The sequence below is a fragment of the Triplophysa rosa genome, linkage group LG25, assembly GCF_024868665.1.
Source record: "Triplophysa rosa linkage group LG25, Trosa_1v2, whole genome shotgun sequence".
NCBI classification, from domain to species: domain Eukaryota; kingdom Metazoa; phylum Chordata; class Actinopteri; order Cypriniformes; family Nemacheilidae; genus Triplophysa; species Triplophysa rosa.
Window position 1 is genome coordinate 3,424,110 of NC_079914.1, and position 23,631 is coordinate 3,447,740.

The 23,631-nt window shown below is 36.8% G+C and overlaps 1 protein-coding gene across 3 annotated transcripts in view; it reads left to right on the top strand.

Annotated features, from left to right (window-relative positions):
- The window catches only part of slit1b (slit homolog 1b (Drosophila)), a 43,399-nt gene extending 21,195 nt beyond the window's left edge, over positions 1-22,204 (top strand). For 2 of the 3 annotated variants that reach the window (XM_057326280.1, XM_057326279.1), the window contains 27 exons: positions 201-272; positions 6,160-6,231; positions 6,422-6,565; positions 6,740-6,903; positions 7,484-7,510; positions 7,619-7,763; positions 8,469-8,543; positions 8,635-8,778; positions 8,914-9,057; positions 9,163-9,329; positions 9,609-9,747; positions 9,863-9,931; positions 10,187-10,258; positions 10,461-10,532; positions 10,930-11,001; positions 12,631-12,794; positions 12,877-13,001; positions 13,101-13,195; positions 13,281-13,420; positions 13,567-13,663; positions 13,982-14,119; positions 14,833-15,058; positions 16,391-16,521; positions 16,603-16,757; positions 16,832-17,132; positions 20,940-21,151; positions 21,424-22,204. In XM_057326280.1, coding sequence (XP_057182263.1) covers positions 201-272; positions 6,160-6,231; positions 6,422-6,565; positions 6,740-6,903; positions 7,484-7,510; positions 7,619-7,763; positions 8,469-8,543; positions 8,635-8,778; positions 8,914-9,057; positions 9,163-9,329; positions 9,609-9,747; positions 9,863-9,931; positions 10,187-10,258; positions 10,461-10,532; positions 10,930-11,001; positions 12,631-12,794; positions 12,877-13,001; positions 13,101-13,195; positions 13,281-13,420; positions 13,567-13,663; positions 13,982-14,119; positions 14,833-15,058; positions 16,391-16,521; positions 16,603-16,757; positions 16,832-17,132; positions 20,940-21,151; positions 21,424-21,668 — 3,607 coding nt within the window. In that variant the 3' untranslated portion in view covers positions 21,669-22,204. The remainder of the gene's footprint in view (positions 1-200; positions 273-6,159; positions 6,232-6,421; positions 6,566-6,739; positions 6,904-7,483; positions 7,511-7,618; positions 7,764-8,468; positions 8,544-8,634; positions 8,779-8,913; positions 9,058-9,162; positions 9,330-9,608; positions 9,748-9,862; positions 9,932-10,186; positions 10,259-10,460; positions 10,533-10,929; positions 11,002-12,630; positions 12,795-12,876; positions 13,002-13,100; positions 13,196-13,280; positions 13,421-13,566; positions 13,664-13,981; positions 14,120-14,832; positions 15,059-16,390; positions 16,522-16,602; positions 16,758-16,831; positions 17,133-20,939; positions 21,152-21,423) is intronic. The other variant, XM_057326281.1, reaches the window with a different exon arrangement.
- The last annotated feature ends 1,427 nt before the right edge of the window (positions 22,205-23,631 follow it).

Below are 23,631 nucleotides of genomic sequence, written 5' to 3' on the forward strand. Positions count from 1 at the left end.
CTTGTGTGAAACATAAACGTATCTAATTTTTCCTTTTTCTGATTTGAGAGGTTTTAGATATTTTTAGAAAACAAGACAAAAATGCTTAGTAAGAAACTCAGATTCAGCAGTTCAGTGTTTGGAGAATCCAGTTTTTGCTAAATAAATCAAGTTTGTTATGAAATATTATCCATCTTCTAATTCTGTCTTTTACTCCATAGTGATTTGAGTAATAACCAAATATCTGAAATTGCCCCGGATGCTTTTCAAGGCTTGCGGTCACTCAACTCACTGTGAGTTCAAATGGTTCCTTTACTCTTTGGGTTTGTTTGTTGTGTTTATCGAATGTGTTTAAAATGACAGAAAATAGCTGGAAATGTTGTCAAAAATGTGCATAAAGAAAACTTTCACATAATTTTATCACGATCATTTTTATTGCTCATAAATGCCTACAGTAAAATAACAATCAGTTTTATTAAAAAACGTATCAAGCAAGTTTATAATACACAAAGAATATCTCTCACAGGGCTAAGAAAAATGAACAAGAAACAAGAAAAACAAGATTATTTAAACCTCGCCTAATTTAGCTGTTTTATTAAAGCACAAAACAAGACTTGATATCTTGGGTCATTTTGCTTCTCAAGTAATTGTGTCTTGGTTTAAGAATTTATAAATATTTGTATTGGAAACATGACATTCTGGCTGTGAGTTCTTCAAAGTTGAGCATTATAAATGTTAACATGAAAACATGAAATGTTTCTGCAACGTGGTTTGAACACCGAAAACTGAAAAGGGTTGAAATTAGGTGGAATTCGAAGTCACGTGATGCTTTCATTTTTTCCTTTAACTTTAAACAGTGTATGTAAATACACATTTATACACCATTTTCTTGGATCAATCAGATGGATTTTAAAAGTACACACAAATAACCTCCACATGACCAAAATGTCAAACCACCAGGGCCGGACTGCGACACAAATTCAGGCCGGGAAATCCCACACTCATCCAGGCCACAAACCACATAGAATCCACAAATCTATTTTTGAATCCTATTTTTTATTAAATGTAGAATGCTTTGTAATCATCACACAATGCGACATCAATGCTTAATTAAACTGACACTGCATTGTTTATGAGCAAAACAAATACAGTTGGGCTTGAGAAAGTTTCAAGAAAACAAATATTAACATTTATCATGTGGCCAAACCACAAAAGCACGTTTAAATGATTTACACTACAAGTCTATCTTAAACTGAAGATTCATTCTATCTTTAGGTTTTATAATAAAACAACAAATACACATTATATGCTTAAATTGTATGCGTGAAGAGAAGCAATTGCATCGTGCTGTCAATAATCTCTCTTGCACTGCTTTATGACTGTTTTCCCTTTAAATGCTATTGACGTTAGAAACGTGAATCAAAGTCAAAAGTCAAAGTCTGCTTTATTGTCAATTCTGCCACATGTATATGGGATTACTTTTGTGTCAATAAAAATTAATGCAAACTTTAAAAAAACGAACAAAAATATACAGTAAGAAAGAAAAAAACACTTTGATAATGAAAACAATAAACTCTATTGCAAGAATGTGACATGATTTTCAAATAAACTGCTATTTTTCTGCTAGATTCTGCTAGATAATTCGCTGCTAGTTTTTTCATTTGTGCATTCTGAGTTTTCGTTTACGCTTCTCAAGTTTTCGTTCGCCTTTCTGGCACAAATCTCACTTATGGCCACTTTACTCTCATTGGTTAATGAGATTTAGATTGACAGCTCCCTGACCAGGAAGTCGATACATAAGACTTTAGAGAGCAATCTGCTTGCGGTTTTCTGTATTGTATTGTTTTAGTGTTTGTACTTAAATTACTTTCTTATTTTGTTAGTATAATAGCAGGGTTGACAACTTTCACGCACTTAAAAGTGGGACACGCTTCCAGGCTCTATCACACCATAACAACAAGCCAACGTCGAGCAAATACAGGATAGCTAGCCAAATTCACATGCAACTTTACGTGGGTTTAGAGGCCGTCAAGACAGCAGTCTATAATGTATAATTACAATGATATCAGGAAAACGAGATGCCTAGTGAGTTTTGAGGAGATATTCAATAAAGTGTTATGCTGCCAGTTCATATTTATAGATTATAATCGTGGTGGCATTTCATGTATTGTTTCTATCTTTAAATGTTTGTTTATATTTTAAGAAGTCTCTCTTCTGCTTTTCTTTAACCTGTTTTATGTAGGCGTGTAAATACATAATGAAATTGTTGTTTGCAAGAGGCAGACTAAATTAATAAAATTAAAGGCCTCTAATTATGTCACCTTATGAATTTGTTTTGTTGTAGCGTTTAAAAAACATAAATGTCATTTGAATGTATTGGTACGGTTTTATGAGGTGTACTTTCTGTGAATGTAAAGCAAAGGGTATAATACTGTACATTCACCATGAGTTACAGTACTTGACTTAGAAGTGGACTTAATTCTTTAAAAGGAGACATCGTTATCCTCCTCCTCAGCTGGACACAAGTCACCCTCAGGTACATTTATGTAACCGAGATAATAAAATCGCTAAAAGTTTTAATCTCTGTACAGTAACTATGCAGCAATGTTTTCATTTAGCACATTAATTTCTCACAACCCAATAATCTGTAACGTGTCTTTATTGGATGTTATAATGCAAGTTGTTTGTTTTTAAGAAAATCTTAATAATCCATAAAATAATACCTGACAAAAAATATAAAGCACACAATGAACGAGCTGTACAGGAATAAAACTTTTAGCGATTTTCTTTATTATCTGAATTACATTCATTTACCTGAGGGTGAGGAGGACGATGATGAGGAAGACGCTTTGATCCACACCACGCATGACTTACCAACTTCAAATACCAATTACTAATATACTAACTAAAGAAGAAAGTAGTTTTAAGTACAAACAATAAAGATAACAGCATGCAGATCGTTCTCTAAGATTCGTTGCACTGTACTGTCTTCAGTATCGACTTCCTTGTCAGGGAGCTATCAATCAAAAACTCACTAGCCAATCAGCGTAAAGCGGCCATAAGTCCCGCCTACATGTGAGATTTGTGCCAGAGAGGCGAACGAAAACTTGAGAAGCGTGAACGAAAACTCGAAAAGCGCAAATGAAAATCTAGCAGTGAATTCAAAACTATTATTTGCAAAAACTAAACTTAGAAAATTTTAAAGAAAAATAGCAGTTTATTTTAAAATCATGTCACATTCTTTCAATTGAGTTTATTGTTTTCATTATCAAAGTGTTGTTTTTCTTTCTCATTGTATATTTTTGTTCGTTTTTTTAAGTTCGCGTTCATTTTTATTGACACAAAAGTAATCCCATACATGTACAGTGCATACATATAGAGGATTGAAATTGCATTACTCTCAGACCCATGGTGCATACAAATAAGACTACACAGAATAAAAAAATATATATATAAAAATACAGATAAATATATGTCCAATGAATGTCACTTTGTTGACGGTCCCTAAATTCACAAATGTCCAACGTCAAGCCAATTTTATGTCAGTCTTTTATGGCGTTCTTTTACTGACAAATGTCCTAGGCATAAGCAGCACTCATCTGAGGGCGCGCGTACAGTTTTGCTCAAGAGCAAAATAAATCAGCGTGCGAGCGGAGAGGTTTGCGCTCGCACATCAATATTGACGTACTTTCGCACTACAATAAAGCGCTCTCGACATTTGTCTGTAAAAATGCCATAGCTGGTTGGCAGCAGGCCAAATCAGTCGACAGGCCACTGGGAATTGTCCCGGTTTTCTAGATGGCCAGTCCGGGGCTGCAAACCACTCACTGTAAAAAAAATCTGTATTGCAGTATTACTGGCAGCAGTTTGCCAGTAACTTACTGTAGATTTACATTTATGTAATTTACTGGCAACAGTTTGTTCAAAGATAAATGAACATTAAACATTAACAAGTCTTTATCTTTACAGAAAAAAAACCTATAAAGTAACAGCCTTATGCAAAGCATTCTGGAAACCAAAATTAGAAACAGAAAAAGGTTGATGAGGATTTCTGGTTCCCAGAATGCTTTGCATGAGGCTGTTAGTTTTTTCTGTAAAAATAAAGACTTGTTAATGTTTAATGTTCATTGATCTTTGAACAAACTGTTGCCAATAAATTCGATACCTGTAAATATAAATCTACAGTAAGTTACTGGCAACTAGCTGCATAGCTACAGCACATTTGTTTACAGTGCTGTAAATCAGTCCAGATCTGTCTGCACCAGCAAATTCCTAAAGATCTGATCAAAATATACAGCAATGCATGAGTGCATGAACCAACACTATCCCACATAGTGTGAGGTCTGCAAGAGATCTTTGATGTCAAGAAAATATACAAATCAATGGTGTGATGTCATGTTTCTTCGTGGTGTCCAACAAAAACCAGAAAACTTGAGCAAGAGAACTGAATCCTATGATTTATGATGATGGCTGGCTTTCATCGGAGTAAATTGTGATTTCTACAATGTATCTGAGAGTACATGAGAATGGCTTTGTGTTAGGAAGCCAATCTGTGCGTCAATCTTCCATAGAGGAAATAAAGGGGTGAAATGGCCAAACAGCTCCATTGAAATCCAACACATGGACTTCTGTATAAGTGAGTCTCATAAAAGCTCACAAGCATCATGAAGTAACATGATTTTTCTGCAGTGAGATGTGCTCAAAAATACTGATGTACGTATGTGGTATAGCCTGAAGAAACATTACAGGTAATGTATATAGACTGTAAGAAGTGATTTCCATTGATGGGCTTTCAGAGAAAAGGAATTGTACTTTTATTTCCAAAGCAGAAAATGCTATTTTCATGGGAAGTGATTTTTGTGTGGCAGTCAGGGGCAGAGAATATAAAGCATGATGCAATGGCCCAAACACAAAAGTAATGAGACACTAGAGGCCACACGTTCATATGTTCAATGCTAGTCTTCTGTAAATAATTATTGAAACAATACATAAAAAATATCTTTTTAACTTTTTTAAATCTGAGCTCTTCGTATGAAAGACACTTCCTATTGAAATGCATTAGATTGAGTGACATGAAAAATGGAATATCACAGTCAACCATTCCTCTTTTAATTTGACAAAATTATTTCATTTAACATGTCTAACATACGTTAGAAAGCTCAGAATGTCACGCTGTACTTTTCAATTGTTTGGATCTGTTGATATTACTGGTTTGTGTGTTAAATACACATTTATGATCATTTCACGCCTTCGTGATGTTTCGTTACATTCTAACAGCCCTCGTGTACTGTACTGTATATAATCATTTTATCTCTTTATAATTGCTGCATATTTTTCAAACATATATTCATAAGTGTGAGCTTGTTATTAATTCTGTTGAATTATGCATCAGCGGAGCGAGAAGAGCTCTTTGCAAACATCTGTTATGAGAACATCTCACCAGGGGTCTGATGTGGAAAGCGTGTGGTTTGTGTAAATGTAAAGATGCACGTCTGGCCTCCAGGGATTGCCATCCCCAGCATATCATATATGATTTCACCAGCAAACATGCACTTATTATATCTACAGCAACTCAGCGGGTGTTCTTCATCAGATGGAAACACGTTTGGGTTTTTCCATTAAATACAGATCCTTAATGTGCATGTGTGTCATGTTGATATTTATTAGTGGTGCTTGCAAAGGCGACACTGTTATTATTGCAGATACGTAGGGTTAGTGATTTTTCAAAACCCTAAATATTAATATATCATTTTTCGAAGAACGTTGGTAACCAAACAACACTGAATCGGATTGACTTTCACTGAATGCAATGAGACATTTTTTTAAATATCTTTTTTTGTGTTCCACTGAAGAAAGAGTCAGGTTTTTAATAGTATGATGCTGAATAAATTATTTTTGCGTGAACTATCCCAGAACCACCCTAGCAACCAAACTTTGGAAACTGCAAAGCAACGCGAGTTTTTTGCACAAGCATGGACCATTCACATTTTCTTCAAATTCTGCTTATACTTAATACGGCTTTGTGTGGACTTCATGCATATTTTATTTGTATGCAAATTTATGTATTGCCTCACGTCTGAATCATTTTTACGAAATCCGCATTAAACCCTGTGGACCTGGTACAATTGAGACAGTTTATCAGCGCTGTAATATCTGATGTTAGTGTGCTTTTTTTCACAGGGTTCTTTATGGGAATAAGATTACTGATCTGCCTCGAGGTGTTTTTGACGGGTTGACCGCATTAGAATTACTGTAAGTATTGAAATGCGTGATGCGGTGCCCTGCGGTCACCTGTATGCAAATGCACGTTTACCGCCCACATGTGACAAATGTAACAGTGTTGCTTAATGGTCTGAGAAGGCATCACTTTTAAAACTGCCAGCTATACGCTTTGTAATGTTGGGCCGTCTATGTATTTTTGACCCGTCTTTCATTCTTTCAGGCTATTAAATGCCAATAAAATCCACTGCGTTCGCGTGAACGTCTTCCAGGACCTTGAGAACCTGTCTCTATTGTCCCTGTATGACAATAAGATCCAGACTTTAGCCAAAGGGACGTTTGCGCCGCTGAAATCCATCCAGACACTGTATGAAGCTTTTATGTTCAAATACAATCGAAATGTTTATCGTATTATAATATTTCACATAATCATTACGCATAATTAAATCGTACAACTGTTGTTAGTTTGCATTGTTTGCATTTTACTTGACTTTACACAAGCTGTGACCAATATGTGATCTTATCATTTGCTCTCTTTCAGACACTTGGCTCAGAACCCATTCGTCTGTGACTGCGGTTTGAAGTGGCTGGCGGACTTTTTGCGCTCGAACCCGATTGAGACCAGCGGCGCGCGCTGCTCCACCCCGCGACGCCTCGCCAACAAACGCATCAGTCAAATCAAGAGCAAGAAGTTCAGATGTTCAGGTGGAAAACACAAACATAAGGCCATGACATACCAGCTTGATCTCAGGGGAAGATTGAGGTGGCTAATTCGGATTCATTTATACAATATGAATAGTACAAACAAAAGATTATTAGAAAAAAGTAAGCCCCACCCCTAACCCCGCCCCTACACCTTCCTGTCACTGGGGCGAAAGCAGATTGTACTAAAATGTACAAATGAGAACGTACGAATTCATACAAATGATCCATCTTGCCGTGAGATTGTGTTGGGTGTACGGTGTGATGCTTTGGTTGCAATTATACAGAATATCAGCAGAAGTAACATGCTACTATTATATGAATTTGTAGGAATACTAGCACTTCCTGTTTCAGTTTCTTAACACTACATAAACATTAGAACACATACAACCACTGAACATTTCAGTCCGAGTCAAAATGTTTAATGAACATTTCAAGACTCAGTTTTATACTGTATGTGGAATTAAAAGAAAATGACCAAAACAGGAAGTGCATCGGGACCAGTGTTGTTTACATCTTGCAAAATGAGTTTAAATTGGGTTTCATAACAGCTGTATTTTCCTCTTTACATGCGTTGTCATAGCAGCCAAGGAACAGTACCACATTCCAGGTGAGTTTTTTTCTATCTGTCAAGCATCTATGCTATCAGAAGAACCTGTGTTGTTTAAGTCATATATATTCGATATGGTGCTTGAAAGCCTCTGTGTATTATCTTCAGGTGCAGAGGACACACGGTTAAACAAGGACTGTAACAGCAAACCTGTATGTCCACCGAAATGTCGCTGTGAAGCTACTGTAGTGGACTGCTCCAATCTGCGTCTTACCAGGTTCCCCGAGCATCTGCCTCTCGCTACCACTGAACTGTAAGAGCACACGCACATACTTGAAATAGTGAAAAAACAAACACCCAATGATACAGAGAGCGTTTTAAGACATTATAAGCATGCTCTTCAGGTTGTTCCCGCATTGCATGTACAGTATTCATGTATTCACTCCCAGGATGCATTGCTACTGTCTGCCCTCTTGGATAGATGTTCGTCTCCAAATGATATTTACTTTTTACATGTAATGTACTTTATACTGCAGTGTATTAATAATATCTAACAAAAAAATAAAATTTGTGTGATCTGTAGTTTAGCACTGTTAGCCTAGCAGCGTGCTAACATTGACAAGAAAACCATTGAGATGAACTGAATTTTGGATAAAGGTTGTTTTTCTAGGTAGTAGACTCTGATAGCAAGCAAGCATCTGGGAAGTCTATTTAATGTCTGGATTTACATCTGCGAGATGTATTTTTTATTGTTTGCTGATCTGCAATACGTCTCTGAGACATAGACAATCAGATGTCATATAGACTTCTAGTAGATGTCTGTAAGATGTTTATTTGTTGATGTATATAAAACTGTACAGGTATATAAAACTTCTCTTTCTAAGATGTTTAGCAGGCGCTTTTACACAACAGCAGACATCTTACAGACGTTCCAGTTCTATCTGGGGACAAGTCAGCTCTGTATGTTTTTTAAAGATGTATGTGATCCAGCATTTTACTATCTTATTTTCTGTTTTAGTCGTCTTAATAACAACGACCTGTCCATCCTGGAGGCGACGGGACTCTTTCGGTCTCTCACCCATCTCAAGAAGATGTGAGTTTGACACGTACATATGATAATACAACAATAAATACATCGTTTTGTTAAATAATTTAAATAACTGTTCTTGATGCATGTGTCTCAGAAACCTTAGCAACAATAAAATCTCAGAGATTGAGGACGGAGCTTTTGACGGGGCGTCCTCTGTGCTTGAACTTCACCTGACCGCCAACCACTTGGTGTCTTTGCGTGGAGGAATGTTCAGGGGAATGGATGTATTACGCATGCTGCAAGTGTCATTTCAACTATCCATTTCATTTTTGAGAATTACTAGCTGGCATAGCATAGCATAGCATAGCATAGCTAGTTATGGTTGATCATAACAACAGTCTATATCCTTAAACTCTTTATTTCTGTTTGTTAGGATGCTCAGGAATAATCTCATCCGTTGCGTCCACAATAGCAGCTTCACTGGCCTTCAGAATGTTCGTCTGCTCTCGCTTTATGACAACCAGCTTACGACCATCATGCCTGGAGCCTTCGACACCCTGCCAAACCTTTCAACCCTGTAACGGCCTCTTGTTGTCACTACTACTGGATTCTTGTGATATTTTGTAGTATTTGAGCTGTTTTTATTCAGGTTTATTTATATTTCCAATGCAATCTACTTCAGAAACCTGCTGGCAAACCCTTTTAACTGCGATTGTCGTCTGTCATGGTTGGGAGAATGGCTTCGTTCTCGACAGATTGTGACGGGGAACCCTCGCTGTCAGAACCCTGCCTTTCTTAAAGAGATCCCATTGCAGGATGTGGCAAAACCAGATTTCCGCTGTGACAAGGGTAACGCTATGACGGTTTTAAAGCATATGTAAAAGACCATAATATCCTAAGGTGGGCTTTTTCTACCTGTAAGGGGCCACCTAGCAACTACCCAAAAACCGTAGCAACCCCCACCAGTGTCCTAGCAACCACCCAAAAAACTTTATCGCTGCATAAGTTGTGTCTGAATCTCTCTCTCTCTCTCTCACTCTCTCTCTCTCTCTCTCTCTCTCTCTCTCTCTCTCTCTCTCTCTCTCTCTCTCTCTCTCTCTCTCTCTGTATGTGTTTACACACTTTAAGCCATCATTGAAGATGACACAAGCTGCGTTCCCAAGCCAGAGTGTCCCGAAGAGTGCACTTGTCTGGATACGGTGGTGCGTTGCAGTAACAAACACTTGTTCGGCTTACCCCATGGCGTCCCACACAATGTCACTGAACTGTGAGTCATATTCAGGGGTGGGCAGGAGGCTGGAGTTTATGCAAATGATTTGGAATTCCTGTCTGGCTTATTTCAGTATGTCATTAACTCAATGACAGACGTCTTGTCACCATAGATACCTGGATGGGAATCAGTTTGTCTCGGTGCCCAAAGAGCTTTCAACGTTTAAACACCTACAGCTCGTGTGAGTGTCTTACACTTGAACCATGACCTTTGATCACTCTAGTAATGTTACTGCAGTTCCACGTTCAGCCACCGGGGGCAATCTGTCTAATATATTCGAATTAAACACTCAAATTTAACATGAAATATATGTTTTTGCTACAAGATACAGTTTAATTTCATAAAACCTGTAGTGATATATTTGATTGTACAAATTTCATACAATATAGCTCTTGATATAGATACATGGGATAAAATGATTTTTTGTGCATTTTAGGGACTTGAGCAACAATAAAATCAGTTCTTTGTCCAACTCGTCCTTTGCCAACATGAGCCAGCTGACCACACTGTGAGTGTTCCACGTGTTTTTATGGGGGATTTCCATAGACTTAATGATTTTTATACTGTACAGACTGTATATTGTATCCTCTAAATCTAACCATCACACAACCTTTCTGCATTTTACATTTTCAAAAAACATAATTTAGTTTGAACAGGGTTAGAAAGATGACTTTTTTTAAACGTGTAGGTTGTGTTTTTGTGTATTACAGGATCCTGAGTTATAATGCCCTGAACTGTATCCCCCCTCTTGTTTTTGGGGGCCTGTCCTCTCTACGGCTGCTGTAAGTGTATCATACTTGTATTTCTTAGATGTACGTTGATGTAAATCAATATATTATACTATTGTCCAGGCTGTATATCTTTAGCCTCTAATTCCCTCTATATAATATACCAGTCTATAGTAATAATAATATTATGTATAACACAAAAATATAATTATTTACATTTATTCATTTGCCAGATGTTTTTACAGTTTAAGCTAAACATTTTATAATGTTGTATGCCTTTCCCTAGAAATCAAACCCATGAACTTGGTATTGTTGGCATCATGCTAAATAGATCATACAGAAACGTAGAGTGAATGCGTTGGAATTGTGAAAGTAATGTGCTGTATTGAACATGAAAAACATTTGACCTCTTCTCAACCTCTATCTCTTGCTATTGACTTATGTCCCTCAGCTCTCTTCATGGCAACAATATTTCTGAATTACACCAAGAAGTCTTTAGAGATTCTTCATCTTTATCTCATCTGTGAGTCACACACATCTCAGTACAGAGTGACAGATACGTAGCATGTATACATTCTAAAAAATGTTTGGTTGTTTCAACCCATGGTTGGGTCAAATATGAATCTAGAACAGTGGTTCTCAAACGCCGACATAGTTCCAGGGGGGCACAGATTTTGTGGCATTTTATGAAATATAGAAATTTTATATAGAAACTATAGAAATTTTGTCCATCAATCAGAAAAAAAGACCACTAACAAAAAACATTTGATGTTCAAGCATTGTATAACTGAATATGTTTTTGGTTTAATGAAAAAATAAAATTTAAGATTATAAGTCTTTATTTGGGGGTGGGACCGCAAAGCAACGCACTCTACACAACAAAAAAGCTTAAGAACCACTGACCTAGAATATGGTTTTCTAGGTTAAAGTCCCAGTGAAATTAAAAGTTACAATTCCTATTTTGTCATGAAATCTTGCAGCGTTTATTGTAAATAGCTTACCAGTATGGCTCATTCTCTTTTTAAATTTCATGTGCCCTCATAATCTTCAGTTAAAATCTGAAAATGCACTTCTGCCCTCTAGTGACTATCCATCTCAAATGGCGTAAATTAGACGGCTTGGGTGGAGCCTCCGTTAACTCCTCCCCTTTAACTGTCAGTCAGCTCCCAGTTCCATTTCAAAATGTTTCTAAACATTAATCAAATCGCAGTTAAAAAACAAGCCAAGCCCACGATTTTTTTCTCATTCGAAATTCCATTTCACTTGTAAGTGCGTCAGAATACGGAAGTTAAAATGATCGCAATTTCCGGTTCACGGAAATATTTGGGTTTGTCCATATTTTACGCAATCATGGGTTGGAACAGCTTTTTTTTTTAATAACTCTTGTGTGGTGTTCAGGCATGTGTAACACTTTTTCAAAAAGTTGTGATTAATGTTGATAAATGTCGTGGCTTTTCAACTTCAGACATTTATATTTATTAGCTAAATGTATTTTCACCCATATTATAGATTTGTTTTTTTTTTATTACTGTTTTAAACAAACAGAATTGTAAGTTAAGGTAAGTTACAAATAATAAAACCCATATATGCTGTATTGCTTATAACTGGGATAAAGTAAACATCTATTATTTGATTTTACATCAATTTCATTGTGATATTGATTTACAAACCCAATAACACTGTGGGTCCACTAGACCTGAAAACGTTGTAACAAAAACATAAACATCATACACGGTGAAAAAGAAAATTATCTGACCGCTCTAGCAATGTTACTGCAGTTCCACATTCAGCCACCAGGGCCAATGTGTCTAATATATTTACATTAAAATCTTCTAAATTTAACTTGAAATGTGTGTCCTATCAAATATTGCCTAAAGAATAGCCATACTCATTGCTAGTAATAAAAATAAGTGACAACTTGACCTGAGAACCAAGTTTCATTAAATTGAAAATTGAATACGAACTTCCTTTTTACAAGTGTAAAAAAGAAAATTCTCATAAAATGTATTCATTCAAACCAGTGTGATCATAGTTAAACTTATTGAAATTTACATTTTAAACATACTTACATAACATTTAATTTTAGGTAAAAAATCCACCTAATAAGATTTTTGTCGGCTTTAAATCCACATGTTTTTGTCTCAACATCAAGGGCCATCGGTGCAAATCCTCTGTACTGTGACTGTCGTCTGCGTTGGTTGTCTGACTGGGTGAAAAGTGGGTATAAGGAACCCGGCATCGCCCGCTGTGCAGGGCCACAGGGCATGGAGGGCAAACTGCTGCTCACCACGCCAGGCAATACCTTCCAATGCACAGGTACTGTATGTACAGAGAAATGAGCAGAGAAAATCCATTCATCCATTCAAAAACTGTTTTTGAGCAATCTCATATTCCTCAGGCCCTGTAGATCCATCTGTGTATGAGAAATGCAGCCCGTGTGCCTCAAACCCCTGCCAGAATCAGGGCCGATGCCACAATGACCCTGTACATCTATACAAATGCATGTGTCCACAGGGTTACAAGGTGATTTTAAAGTGTATTGAACCATATAGCCGTGATGTCATCTTTTACTTCAGTATGTGTGTTCGTTCTTAGTTATTTCTGCTGCTTGTGTCTGTCCAGGGAAAAAACTGCGAGGTCCCTGTCGACGCCTGCGAATGCAATCCATGTGTAAATGGAGGCAGCTGTCATAGCGAACAGGAAAGAAAAGGCTTCAGGTGAAAAATCAAGTCTTGCTGTTATATTCACACAGCTACACAGAAAAAAAAACACAGATGAGAATGTCTTCATGTCTCTCACCAGCTGTGCGTGTCCACCGGGATATGACGGTCAGTTCTGCGAGGTGGACGTCGATGATTGTGTTGATAACAAGTGTGAAAATGGCACCATCTGCGTGGACGGAGTGGGAAATTACACCTGTGTCTGTCCTCGCCCCTTCTCAGGTAAATATAACAGCAAATTACAATGGTGATGGATTATGGGTCGCCTCGGGGCATGTGGGACGGCACGGCTAAATCACAGCACCCCATTTTAGAATGATTTGGTCGGATGTCAGAGTTGTTGAATGAAGTGTAATTGTACATTTCAGGCCAAAGATGTGAAGAGTATGAGGAAGATCTGTGTTATCCTGGTCAAAATCCCTGTCATCGTGGATCTACTTGTATTCCAACAGTCACAGGACCCAAGTACGTATTACACTGCTTAAATATCTTTGGATTCATGGATTTGATGTTAAAGTTAGTTCAAAAATATAATAGGGGTGAAGGAAAGGATTGAATCTTGTTGGTCAATACAATTCAATACAATACAATTTTGATCATAATACAGTAAAACGTGTTTAAATCATTTTAATGGAGACTATTGTAACATTTCTGATTTCTTGTATTAAATGATATTCAGATATTTTTCATTGTGTATTGCAATGAATTTGAGATCATGTTAAGATCTATAAATAATTTGGCTTTGGTGTGAATGTTCACAATGTTGTGTGTGTTTGTTTTTAGATGCATCTGTCCACCTGGTTTTGTAGGAGATGACTGCAGTATAGATTATAATGAATGTGAGGGACACTATTGTCAGAACGGTGCACGATGTGTAGATAATCTGGCAGGATATACCTGCGTTTGTCCACAGGGATACAGGTGAGACAACATACACCAATTCTTGCTTCTGATATAAAATGCTTTTATGTTTGTTTACTGTATTGCAGTCGCAAACACTTTTCCAGTTTAGTTTAGTTTTTGATATGAAAAAAAAAAACAGTAACACTTTACAATAAGGTTGTATTTGTTAACATGAACTAAAAAATTTAAATATTTCTACAGCATTTATACATTTTTAGTTAATGAGAATTTCAACATTTCTAATATTTTTTTAATCAAAAGTTGTATCTGTTACCACGAATAAACAAGAAACAATTGTATTTGTATTATCTAAAACACATTATACATATACAGACATACGTTAGTTCATGTTTGCTGATGCATTAACAAATGTTTATGATTTTTAATGATTATATCTTTATTATCAAAACTGTGACACTCATTTTTGTGACCTTGGCTGTGTTAGAAATATATGCTGATGTAGGGCTTTTTCAGGAATGAAAACATAAATAACTCGATACAAACCATTACGTTGTAATTAGAATAAATAATAATAATCATCATTTTCAAATATTAATATCAAAAACCCCAAATATGAAAAAATAAAATTAATTTAATTTAAATAACCCTTTGCATTGTATCTGCATTGTCGTTGTTTTCTCTATTTTTTGCCTAATCCTGCAAATTCTTGCAGCAGTTTGAATAAAGAACTGTGCTATTTAATTATTTTGATTTTATTTATTTATTTGCAGTGGTCGATTATGTGAAGTGTCTCTCTCGCCGTCCGGCTGTGAGTTGTTGCACTGTGAGAACGGCGCCCCCTGTGCGGAGAGTGAGGGAGGTGCAGTGTGTCAGTGTCTGCCAGGGTTTGGGGGGCCACACTGTGAAAAGCTTCTCAGTGTCAACTTCATCGACAGAGACTCTTACCTGCTGCTCAGTGATCTTAAAAACTGGCCCCAGACCAACATCACCCTGCAGGTACAAAACACATAACATTACAAGAAATCACACATATGCATTGTTTATATATTATATATTCAAATATAATATGTAGCTGGATATACCTGTATAAAATATAGCATATTATATATACTGTATATATAAACAGCTGATAAACATATAAATATAAATGTAGGCCAATTTAAAGAAAAAGATTTGTAAGTAATTGTTTTCATTTTTGTCTCGGTTGTTGTTAGAACTATTTGTCATGCACTGTAAAGAACCTACTTAAAAAAAATAAAGTTAAACAGCTTCATAAAATTTTTAAGTTAAATCAAATTAACTTTAGGAGTCAATTCAAACTTAAATTATATTGAACTAGTTGTATTTTAAAATTCCATTTTTAAGTCAGTTCAATATAACTAAGTTCAATTGACTCATAAAGCTAATTTGATTTACTTAAAAATTTAAGGCAGCTGGATTGGTGAATTTTCTTACAGTGTGGGTTCGATTCCCATGCAGGAAACACTGAAATAATGTATAGCTTGACGGCACTGTTGCTTTGGATAGAAGCATCTGCTCAGTGCGTAGATGTAAATATTCTCTCCTTTAAACACACCTGGAATTTAATTAATGTTTTAATATATTAAACAAAATAAAAACAATATAACTTTATTATATAAGTTAGTCATGTTCGTCAAGAGTAGTAATGTTTTTATATTTAAACATGCATTTGCATTTCAAGTTCACACGCTGTACACATTTAGTTTTTAAAAAACTATATTTTTATCAAATAATCTTTATGAATCCCTTCATAACGTGTTTGAAATATCGTACTGATGTTGTGCTGTGCCGGTTCCCAGTGAATTCACATCCACATTTTGGTATCCTGAGATTTTCCACCGTGGTCCACAAATAAAAGTCAGTTTATGAAATATTATGAATTGTATATAAATAATACGCCAATTTCTTTAGGTGACATTTCAAATTGATCAATTAATAAAAATGTGTCTAATTTAACATTTATGGTTTAATTCTACATAAAAAAATTATTAGAGCAGTTTTAAATTATACCTGCTGAAATATGTTTACTGTTTACGTTTCATTTCATTTACAGCTATATGCATTTAGCAGATACTTTCATCCAAAGCAACAAAAATGTATTCAAGGTATTCATGTTATCAATTAATTTGTCTTCCCTGTGAATGAAACCCATGACCTTGGTGTTTTTAACACAGTTTCAAGCTACAAGAAATATTATTTACTATTCAGAAATTAACATTCTCCGTCCCAGCCTGTTTGTCAGATATTGAAAAGGTTTCCCTCTCTTCTGAATGCAACCCAACCCTATACTGTAAAATCTGACTGCAGGTCTCCACGGCTGAGGACAATGGCGTCCTTCTCTACAATGGAGTCAACGACCATATTGCAGTAGAACTATATGAGGGCCATGTCAAAGTGACCTATGATTCAGGAAACCAGCCGGGCAGTACCATTTACAGGTGCGGCAAATAAAGGTCAAGCTCACCTAAAGCCATGTATGTGTGAGAATCACTAACTCGCCTGATTTTCTATTTTCGTAGCTCTGAAATAGTGAACGACGGAGAGTTTCATACGGTCGAGTTGGTTACTTATGACCGAATGGTCAATCTGTCAGTTGACGGAGGGCTTCCCACGACTCTAGACAGTTTGGGACACGTCCAACCTCTCACTAAAGACGCCCCGCTATATGTAGGCGGTAAGATGAATTCACCCAACACCACCGATTGGCCCTTTTCCAAACTTCTCCTTTAATTTATGTTTTCCCATCAGGTATGCCTGAAAACTCCCAGTCGCTGTCGTTAAACCCGTGGCCGCCTGTCAACGGATCCAGTTTTCAGGGCTGCATTCGGAATCTGTACATTAATAATGAACTGCAGGATTTTACTCGAACTCAGATGAAGCCCGGGGTGGTGCCGGGGTGCCAGCCCTGTCAAGAGCTCCGCTGCGTGCATGGACTGTGCCAGCCGGATACCGCTGTCGGGCCCGTGTGCCGCTGTCAGCCGGGCTGGGGAGGACCTCACTGTGATCAAGTTCTTCTTACAGCTACTGTCAACCCTTGCCAGAAAAACAAGTGAGTACTTGTCTGTTCACGGCACCTGTTTTATTCCATATTTGTTATTATGTGTAATTCTGCCTGCCGCTTGAAAACAACAAACAAAAATACACAGAGGTTTAGTTGTTTAGGGTGGGTGAGCAAGTCGCAACCAATGTTGGGGTAGAGCATTACAAGAAACATACGTTACGTAATTAAATTACTTTTCTGAAGTGACAAGTAATGCATTACTTTAACAATTTAAACATTAAAAGTTGAAATACTTCTTAAAAAACATGATGTAAGTTACTTTTCAATGGGATTAATTTGTGTAACATTTTAAAACCATAGAACTCATGCATGTGCAGGAACAAACACAGGAAGTGCAGGAAGTCAGACAAAGAGATGGCAGACCAGAGGTTTACATTTATGCGATGGAAAATTCTCGTTATTTTGAAATCCCTATTTTGTCAAACATGAATATATGTGTTTAGCTGTGCTTATAGTTTTGCACAAAATAGTTAAGTCACCATGAATTTAAAATATAATATTATTTTTTTTATGGAATATTGTATTTTTATAAATTACTCATCTGCGCAGTTCATTTTTTTGTTCATGTGCCCTCATAATCTTTGTCTTTCACAAACGTAACCCCCCCTCGAAATGACTTCACTTCCTTTCAGAAGTGAGGGCGGGGCTATCAAAGACTCGTTTCTGCCCCTCCCCTCCAGCAACGTGCCGCTGAAAAGATTCAAATCCAGCAACGATCCAATCAGTTCCTGATGGACAAAATCAAATCCCGCACTTATTTCTATGTGCTGAATAATATTTTTTTCCATTTCAAAAGGAAACGTGGCTGTTTATTGTAAGTTTCTTTGCAGTTCCACGCACGATAGCATCAGTCTCTTCACGGAGGTAAATGGCAAGGCGTTTGGCATTCACTTGGGCTGTGTTATATTTTAGTTAATAAGTTCATGCTTGTTACATTACAATCATTGCGCAACATTATTGTGTCAATCATTTTTTGTAATACTGTATGGAATCTAAAATCACATGGGCTACTGATAAAAGACATGCATAGACTAAAAGGCCCCTGTAAGTCACTTTGGATAAAAGTGTCTGTTAAATGCGTAAATGTAAAATCTATTACTGTTCGTTCGTCCTGTTTATAGCACGAAAGTCCACTGATGTGAGTTCAGCAGCAAAAATCAAGTGCAGATACGGTTTATAAAAAGACCTCTCATTCCAGACTTTCTTTTCATACTGACCACGCATTAAGTACTGAAATATAAATCTAAAAACTACCCAGCGATACAGATAAACAGAACAAGACCAACATGGTTCGAGCGGGCCTTGAACATAGGTATACCTACCACTCACAGTCCTCAACCTCTGCTTAAAGGGAATACAGTTTACAGTACGCTTATACCAGGAATGATTTCTGGTGTTGGAAATTAGCTAATACAATATTTCAACTGATTGCTTTTTTGCTTTTCACGTAGGCAATACGCGCTATATGTAATAAGCAGGATACATTACAATGGGATTGGTTGGCCTTTATACAATTGCTGACCACGTTGTGTAACTTTACATTTCCAAAGAGAAGAAGTCGCTTCTTCGGAAAGCAAGCAATGGTTTGTTTAATGTTAGCAAAGGTAACACTGTGCACATAATAAAATCCTGTAAAATGATCAGTGGTACATTGTTCTGGTCTGGCTCAGTTCATCAGTGATTGGGTGAGAACAGTTCAAATTTACTGGCTGCGGAAACCAGCGGGAAGGGCTCATTATACAACAGACAAAACGCCGTAAATAACGCACGCTCTGTGCAACCAAAACGGCGTTTTTTACGCCGTCATATGGCAAGACAGCGGCGCAAAAGGCGGCCGTTAGAACTAGTGCTGTCAATCGATTAAAAAAATTAATCAGATTAATCACACATTTTCTGTGATTAATCACGATTAATCACACATAACAATAATATTTTAAAATATACTTTTACATCTTAATAATTTCACATTTAATCTTCAAATTGATGTAGAAACAACATATTTCTTTAACAGCGTCATTTTATGAATGAAAGAAAACATTTTGATATTAGTACTGTAACTGATGTCTCTATTAAATTGATTATTTTAACATTAATTATAGCCATTCAACAATATAATTGAGAGCTATCATGAAATATACAGAAATTGAAGGAGGTTCTCAAACACTTTACAGTCTTTAATGCTAAATTATAAATTAAATGCAGAAGAATTCTCATTAAAGCTACAAAATCACATTGATTTCTTCTTTTATTTTGTTCTTTGATTAACATTAGTGACAGGAGTCACAGCAGCACGTTTAAGAACGCGGCCCCTTTAAGAGCTGTCTCAGTACGCAGATCTGACCGTCACCGCACAACCATTTTCACAACTCTTTGCCTTCATTTAAGATTTTATTTTACACTTTGAAGTCTTGCTTAAGAAAATGTTCGACAAAACGGGCTTTCTGACATAATCTTGTATGGTTTTATCCATTCAAGCACGAAAGAGAACTTAACACAGATGCGCTGTCTGACAGAGATTCACCGACGCAGCCTTCAGCCCATGACTGTTTACACCAGACTGGACCTCGCGTTGCGTTTTGCCGCGTCCCACAGTTTAGAAGCTGTCTATCTTCATTGAACGCGTCAAAGCAACTGTTTAAAATCGCGCTTAAGTGGTTTAAAAGCCTGTACACGAATACGAGCGTGATTACATAATGTAACGCTAGACAAATATGTCAAAACAAACGGATGCTGCGTTAATTACGTTAAATATTTTTCACGCGTTAATTTGAAAAAATTAATCGCATGCGTTAACGCGTTAACGTTGACAGCCCTAGTTAGAACCTTAGAACGCCGTTAAATACGTCATTATGGACGACTTTTCGCGCGTTTTTAAAAATACTGTTTAAAACACCGTCAAAAACGGCGTTCGCATATAAACGCGTTCAATCTATGGCGTAATTGTGACACCATCGACTTGCCATGCACAGCCTTGCAAAGTATACTACATTCGACTCATACGCGTACACACTGGTTTCGACGCATGCGCATTACGACATATTGCAAAACCTCTCCGGGCCTACAGGGGTCAGGTTTTCGTCAACTACCTTGAATCGATACTTGCTGGACACTGTTGCCACCTGGTGGTAAACTAATTACTGCAAGAAATGGAATGCGCATGCATGATCTGCACGTACTTTGTACGCGAGGTAACAAAATTCCAATGGTGCGCGTACTATTCTTATGATGAAATTTGTGTCACGCGCACTGTACGCTGTCCCTCGCGTACGCGTAAAAAGGGAACTATACTTCAGCCTCAAGCCATAGCCTACCCACTCAGAAGTATAAAAGCAACAAAACACATTATTAGTTACTTTTTTAGTAACAGTTTCCCCAAAACTGGTCGCAACTCGATGCATTAAAGCCCCATTCACAGTAACAGTAAACCTAAAACAACTAGAATTTATTATTTTCAACATGGGCGTGTGCAGCATTGGGACGTGCATTCGTTTTTGATGCAAGTGTTGCGTTAACATCAGGGTTTTTTGTTACGAGTTATCTTTTCTTTCGGTTTGCATCTATCAATTTGAAAATTAAAATAAGATGAAAAAAGATAATCAAATGCAATGTAAGTAACTCTCTGTTATAAAGTATTTCATTCACTAAAATCTAGATTTACTGTAGGCATTATTTAGATTTGATACAAAATAGGGAGAAAATATAATCTTAAGCAAAAAAATGGTACTTTGACAACTCTATAATACAATGATGCAAAATGTTGGTTCTTTTTCGCATTTTTCTTGTATTTCCTGTTAGGTGTGTCCATGGTACGTGTGTTCCAGTAGACGTTCAATCCTACCGCTGTGAGTGTGCGGAGGGTTTCCACGGCTCCTTATGCAGTCAACCGGACGTCCCTCCCAGTCCCTGTACAGCACTAAACTGTCAACATGGCTACTGTGAGGTATCACAGACAGGACAGGCGCAGTGCATCTGTGACACTGGCTACAGTGGACAGTTATGTGACATAGGTAACTCACATTCACATATTATACTCATGTCCATGACAAATTTATTTTAAAGGGTTTGTTTACCCCAAAATAAAATGTATTTTATCACCCTTATGTATTTCCACATGACGGAGGGATTCGTTTTTATTGTATGTACAAAAGTAGACATTTTATAATAGTACAGCATACATAAAGTCACGAGGGTGAATAATGATAACAAAATGTACAATGCACTGTTCCTTTAAGATAGATATGCATTACAATAATACTCACTCATGTATGTTTGTTTCCAGTTGCTCCCTGTAAGGGTGAGTCCGTGAGGGACTTTCATCGCGTACGCCGTGGTGAGAACCATTGTCGGAGCACCCAGCCCCTGTCCTGGCAGGAGTGTCGGGGCGGCTGCAGGGCAGACACAGGCCTGTGCTGCACCAGCACCAGAGTACGCCGCAGACGCTACAGCTTCCAGTGTGACGACGGCACGTCATTTACACAAGACATTGAGAAGACCGTAGAATGTGGCTGTGATAAGTGTGTGTAGTCACAAAGAAGGATCAGAGGCTGCAGAAGACACGTTATGTATCTGTGTATCATGGACCATAATATCTGTGATGTAGGAGTTTGAAGAACTGTTTAAGAGAAGATTGCATGAGAATGATGATGCCAGAATTTTGACATCTAAATGTTGAGTCGTGCTGTCCGACGAATGAGCTATTAAATGTCGAAAGTAAAGAGCTAACCAACAACTGGATTAGATGCTTAGATTTATTAATTCAGTTTAACAGACAACATGTTAAAGGGCATTATAGTATTTGCATCATTTTTAATATTCATTGTAATATATTTGTTTAACTTTAAGTTTGATTGTAATATATACTGTTTTTAATTTCGATATAGTATTTTTGTATGTTAAACACCAATTTGTTTAGTTTTCTACACACGTTTGTTTTACAAAGTAGCTTTTATGTTTTTCATTTAATGCAAATGTTTTGTTGTTGACAAGTGATATTGTTTATATTTATTTCATTAAAGTTTTTGCCTCTTCATTTTTTTGTTTAACTCAGTTATTTTTGTTTTGTTTCTTTGGGCTGTTTATGCATTTGCATTGTACAAAATGCAAAGTAAGAATTTTTCATAGACTTTAGTTTTTCATACCAGGCTAATAATGTTTTGTAAATTGTCATTTTTGACACGCATGTCTAAAAATATTCCAATATATATGGCTCTCATTGCCAAACCAGTAGAACAGACGCACACGTATAGCTGCGAGGGTGCTGATGCTTATCAGCTGTAGTCAAAATAATCCACCTACATGTCTCTGTGATATATGTTACAGGTCTCTTCTTTAATGCAAATCAGTGTGCCATATACACTTTTTATTATCTGACCAACAAAAACCATTGCGTTAAACAGTAACAGCCCCACTCTCCTTAATTTGCTGTATGATTTGAGGCTATCCTTCACATTTGTAGTATTGCAATGTCGTTAGTATGATAGTGATGCTTGCCTAAGCAAAAAATAAGACATCAGGATACTAGGAAAAAATATGACAAAATACAAAATAAAGATGAAAGCTACAGTACCAAATAAAAGAATAGAAAAGCTGACCATGCACTGCAGACCTTGCACTGCCACACAGTTCTTGTCAGCCGGCTCAAGTGTACACAGCTATTTTTAACAGCCCTCAACAACCCACAATGCTTCAAATTAACCATGATAACCTTTGTACCAAAGTCCTCTAATCCAAGCTGTCTTAATCATTACAGAGTTGCAGGAATGTCTGTTGCTATGAAGGCTTTAAAGCGTACTATACCAGCTCACCTCAACATGAGCTCACCTCAACATGCCTTTAGGGATCTGAGGGAGATTCTCTTTAATTCTGCTCTTTATTAAATCAGAGGCTCCAAAAACTGTTTTCAAGATTCTTCAACAAATTATTTAATAATTAAAATGAGATTATACATTTAGTGCTTGTAAAATGATTGTCTAGGGTTGATGCTGCTGCATTACAGACGCCTCGTATTTAGAATATTTTCCACTTCAAGTTTCATCTTGGAAACCATTTTTGGAACCGCGCTGTTTTACTAAATCGAGACGTTACTTCCGGGTTTGAGGTGGGAAGTATCCGAAATATCCTAAATCCAAGGTGTCCGGAACGCAGCATGTCAAAACTGGTACTGAAAGAAAGAATAAAAACGCAAAACCAAAATTTAAGTGACTTGTTTAAATAGTTATTTTCTTAGTAGGCTAAAACTTAAAATAAAAAAAACAATAATTCTAAGGCTCTTGGAATGCCTGATTTTAATTGGTCAGTTGTGGCATTCACCACCTGTCAGATATTTGGGATTAATCACTGTTGTCATGACAACGCTCATTTCACTCATTCGTCCCAGTTTCTGCTTCCAACACGCGTTGGCTACTTGGTAGCTATATTTTGTGCGCAAACACTATTCCATGTAATGTTAAAATGCGATGTATTTTCATAATAACAGCATGGGAAGTGT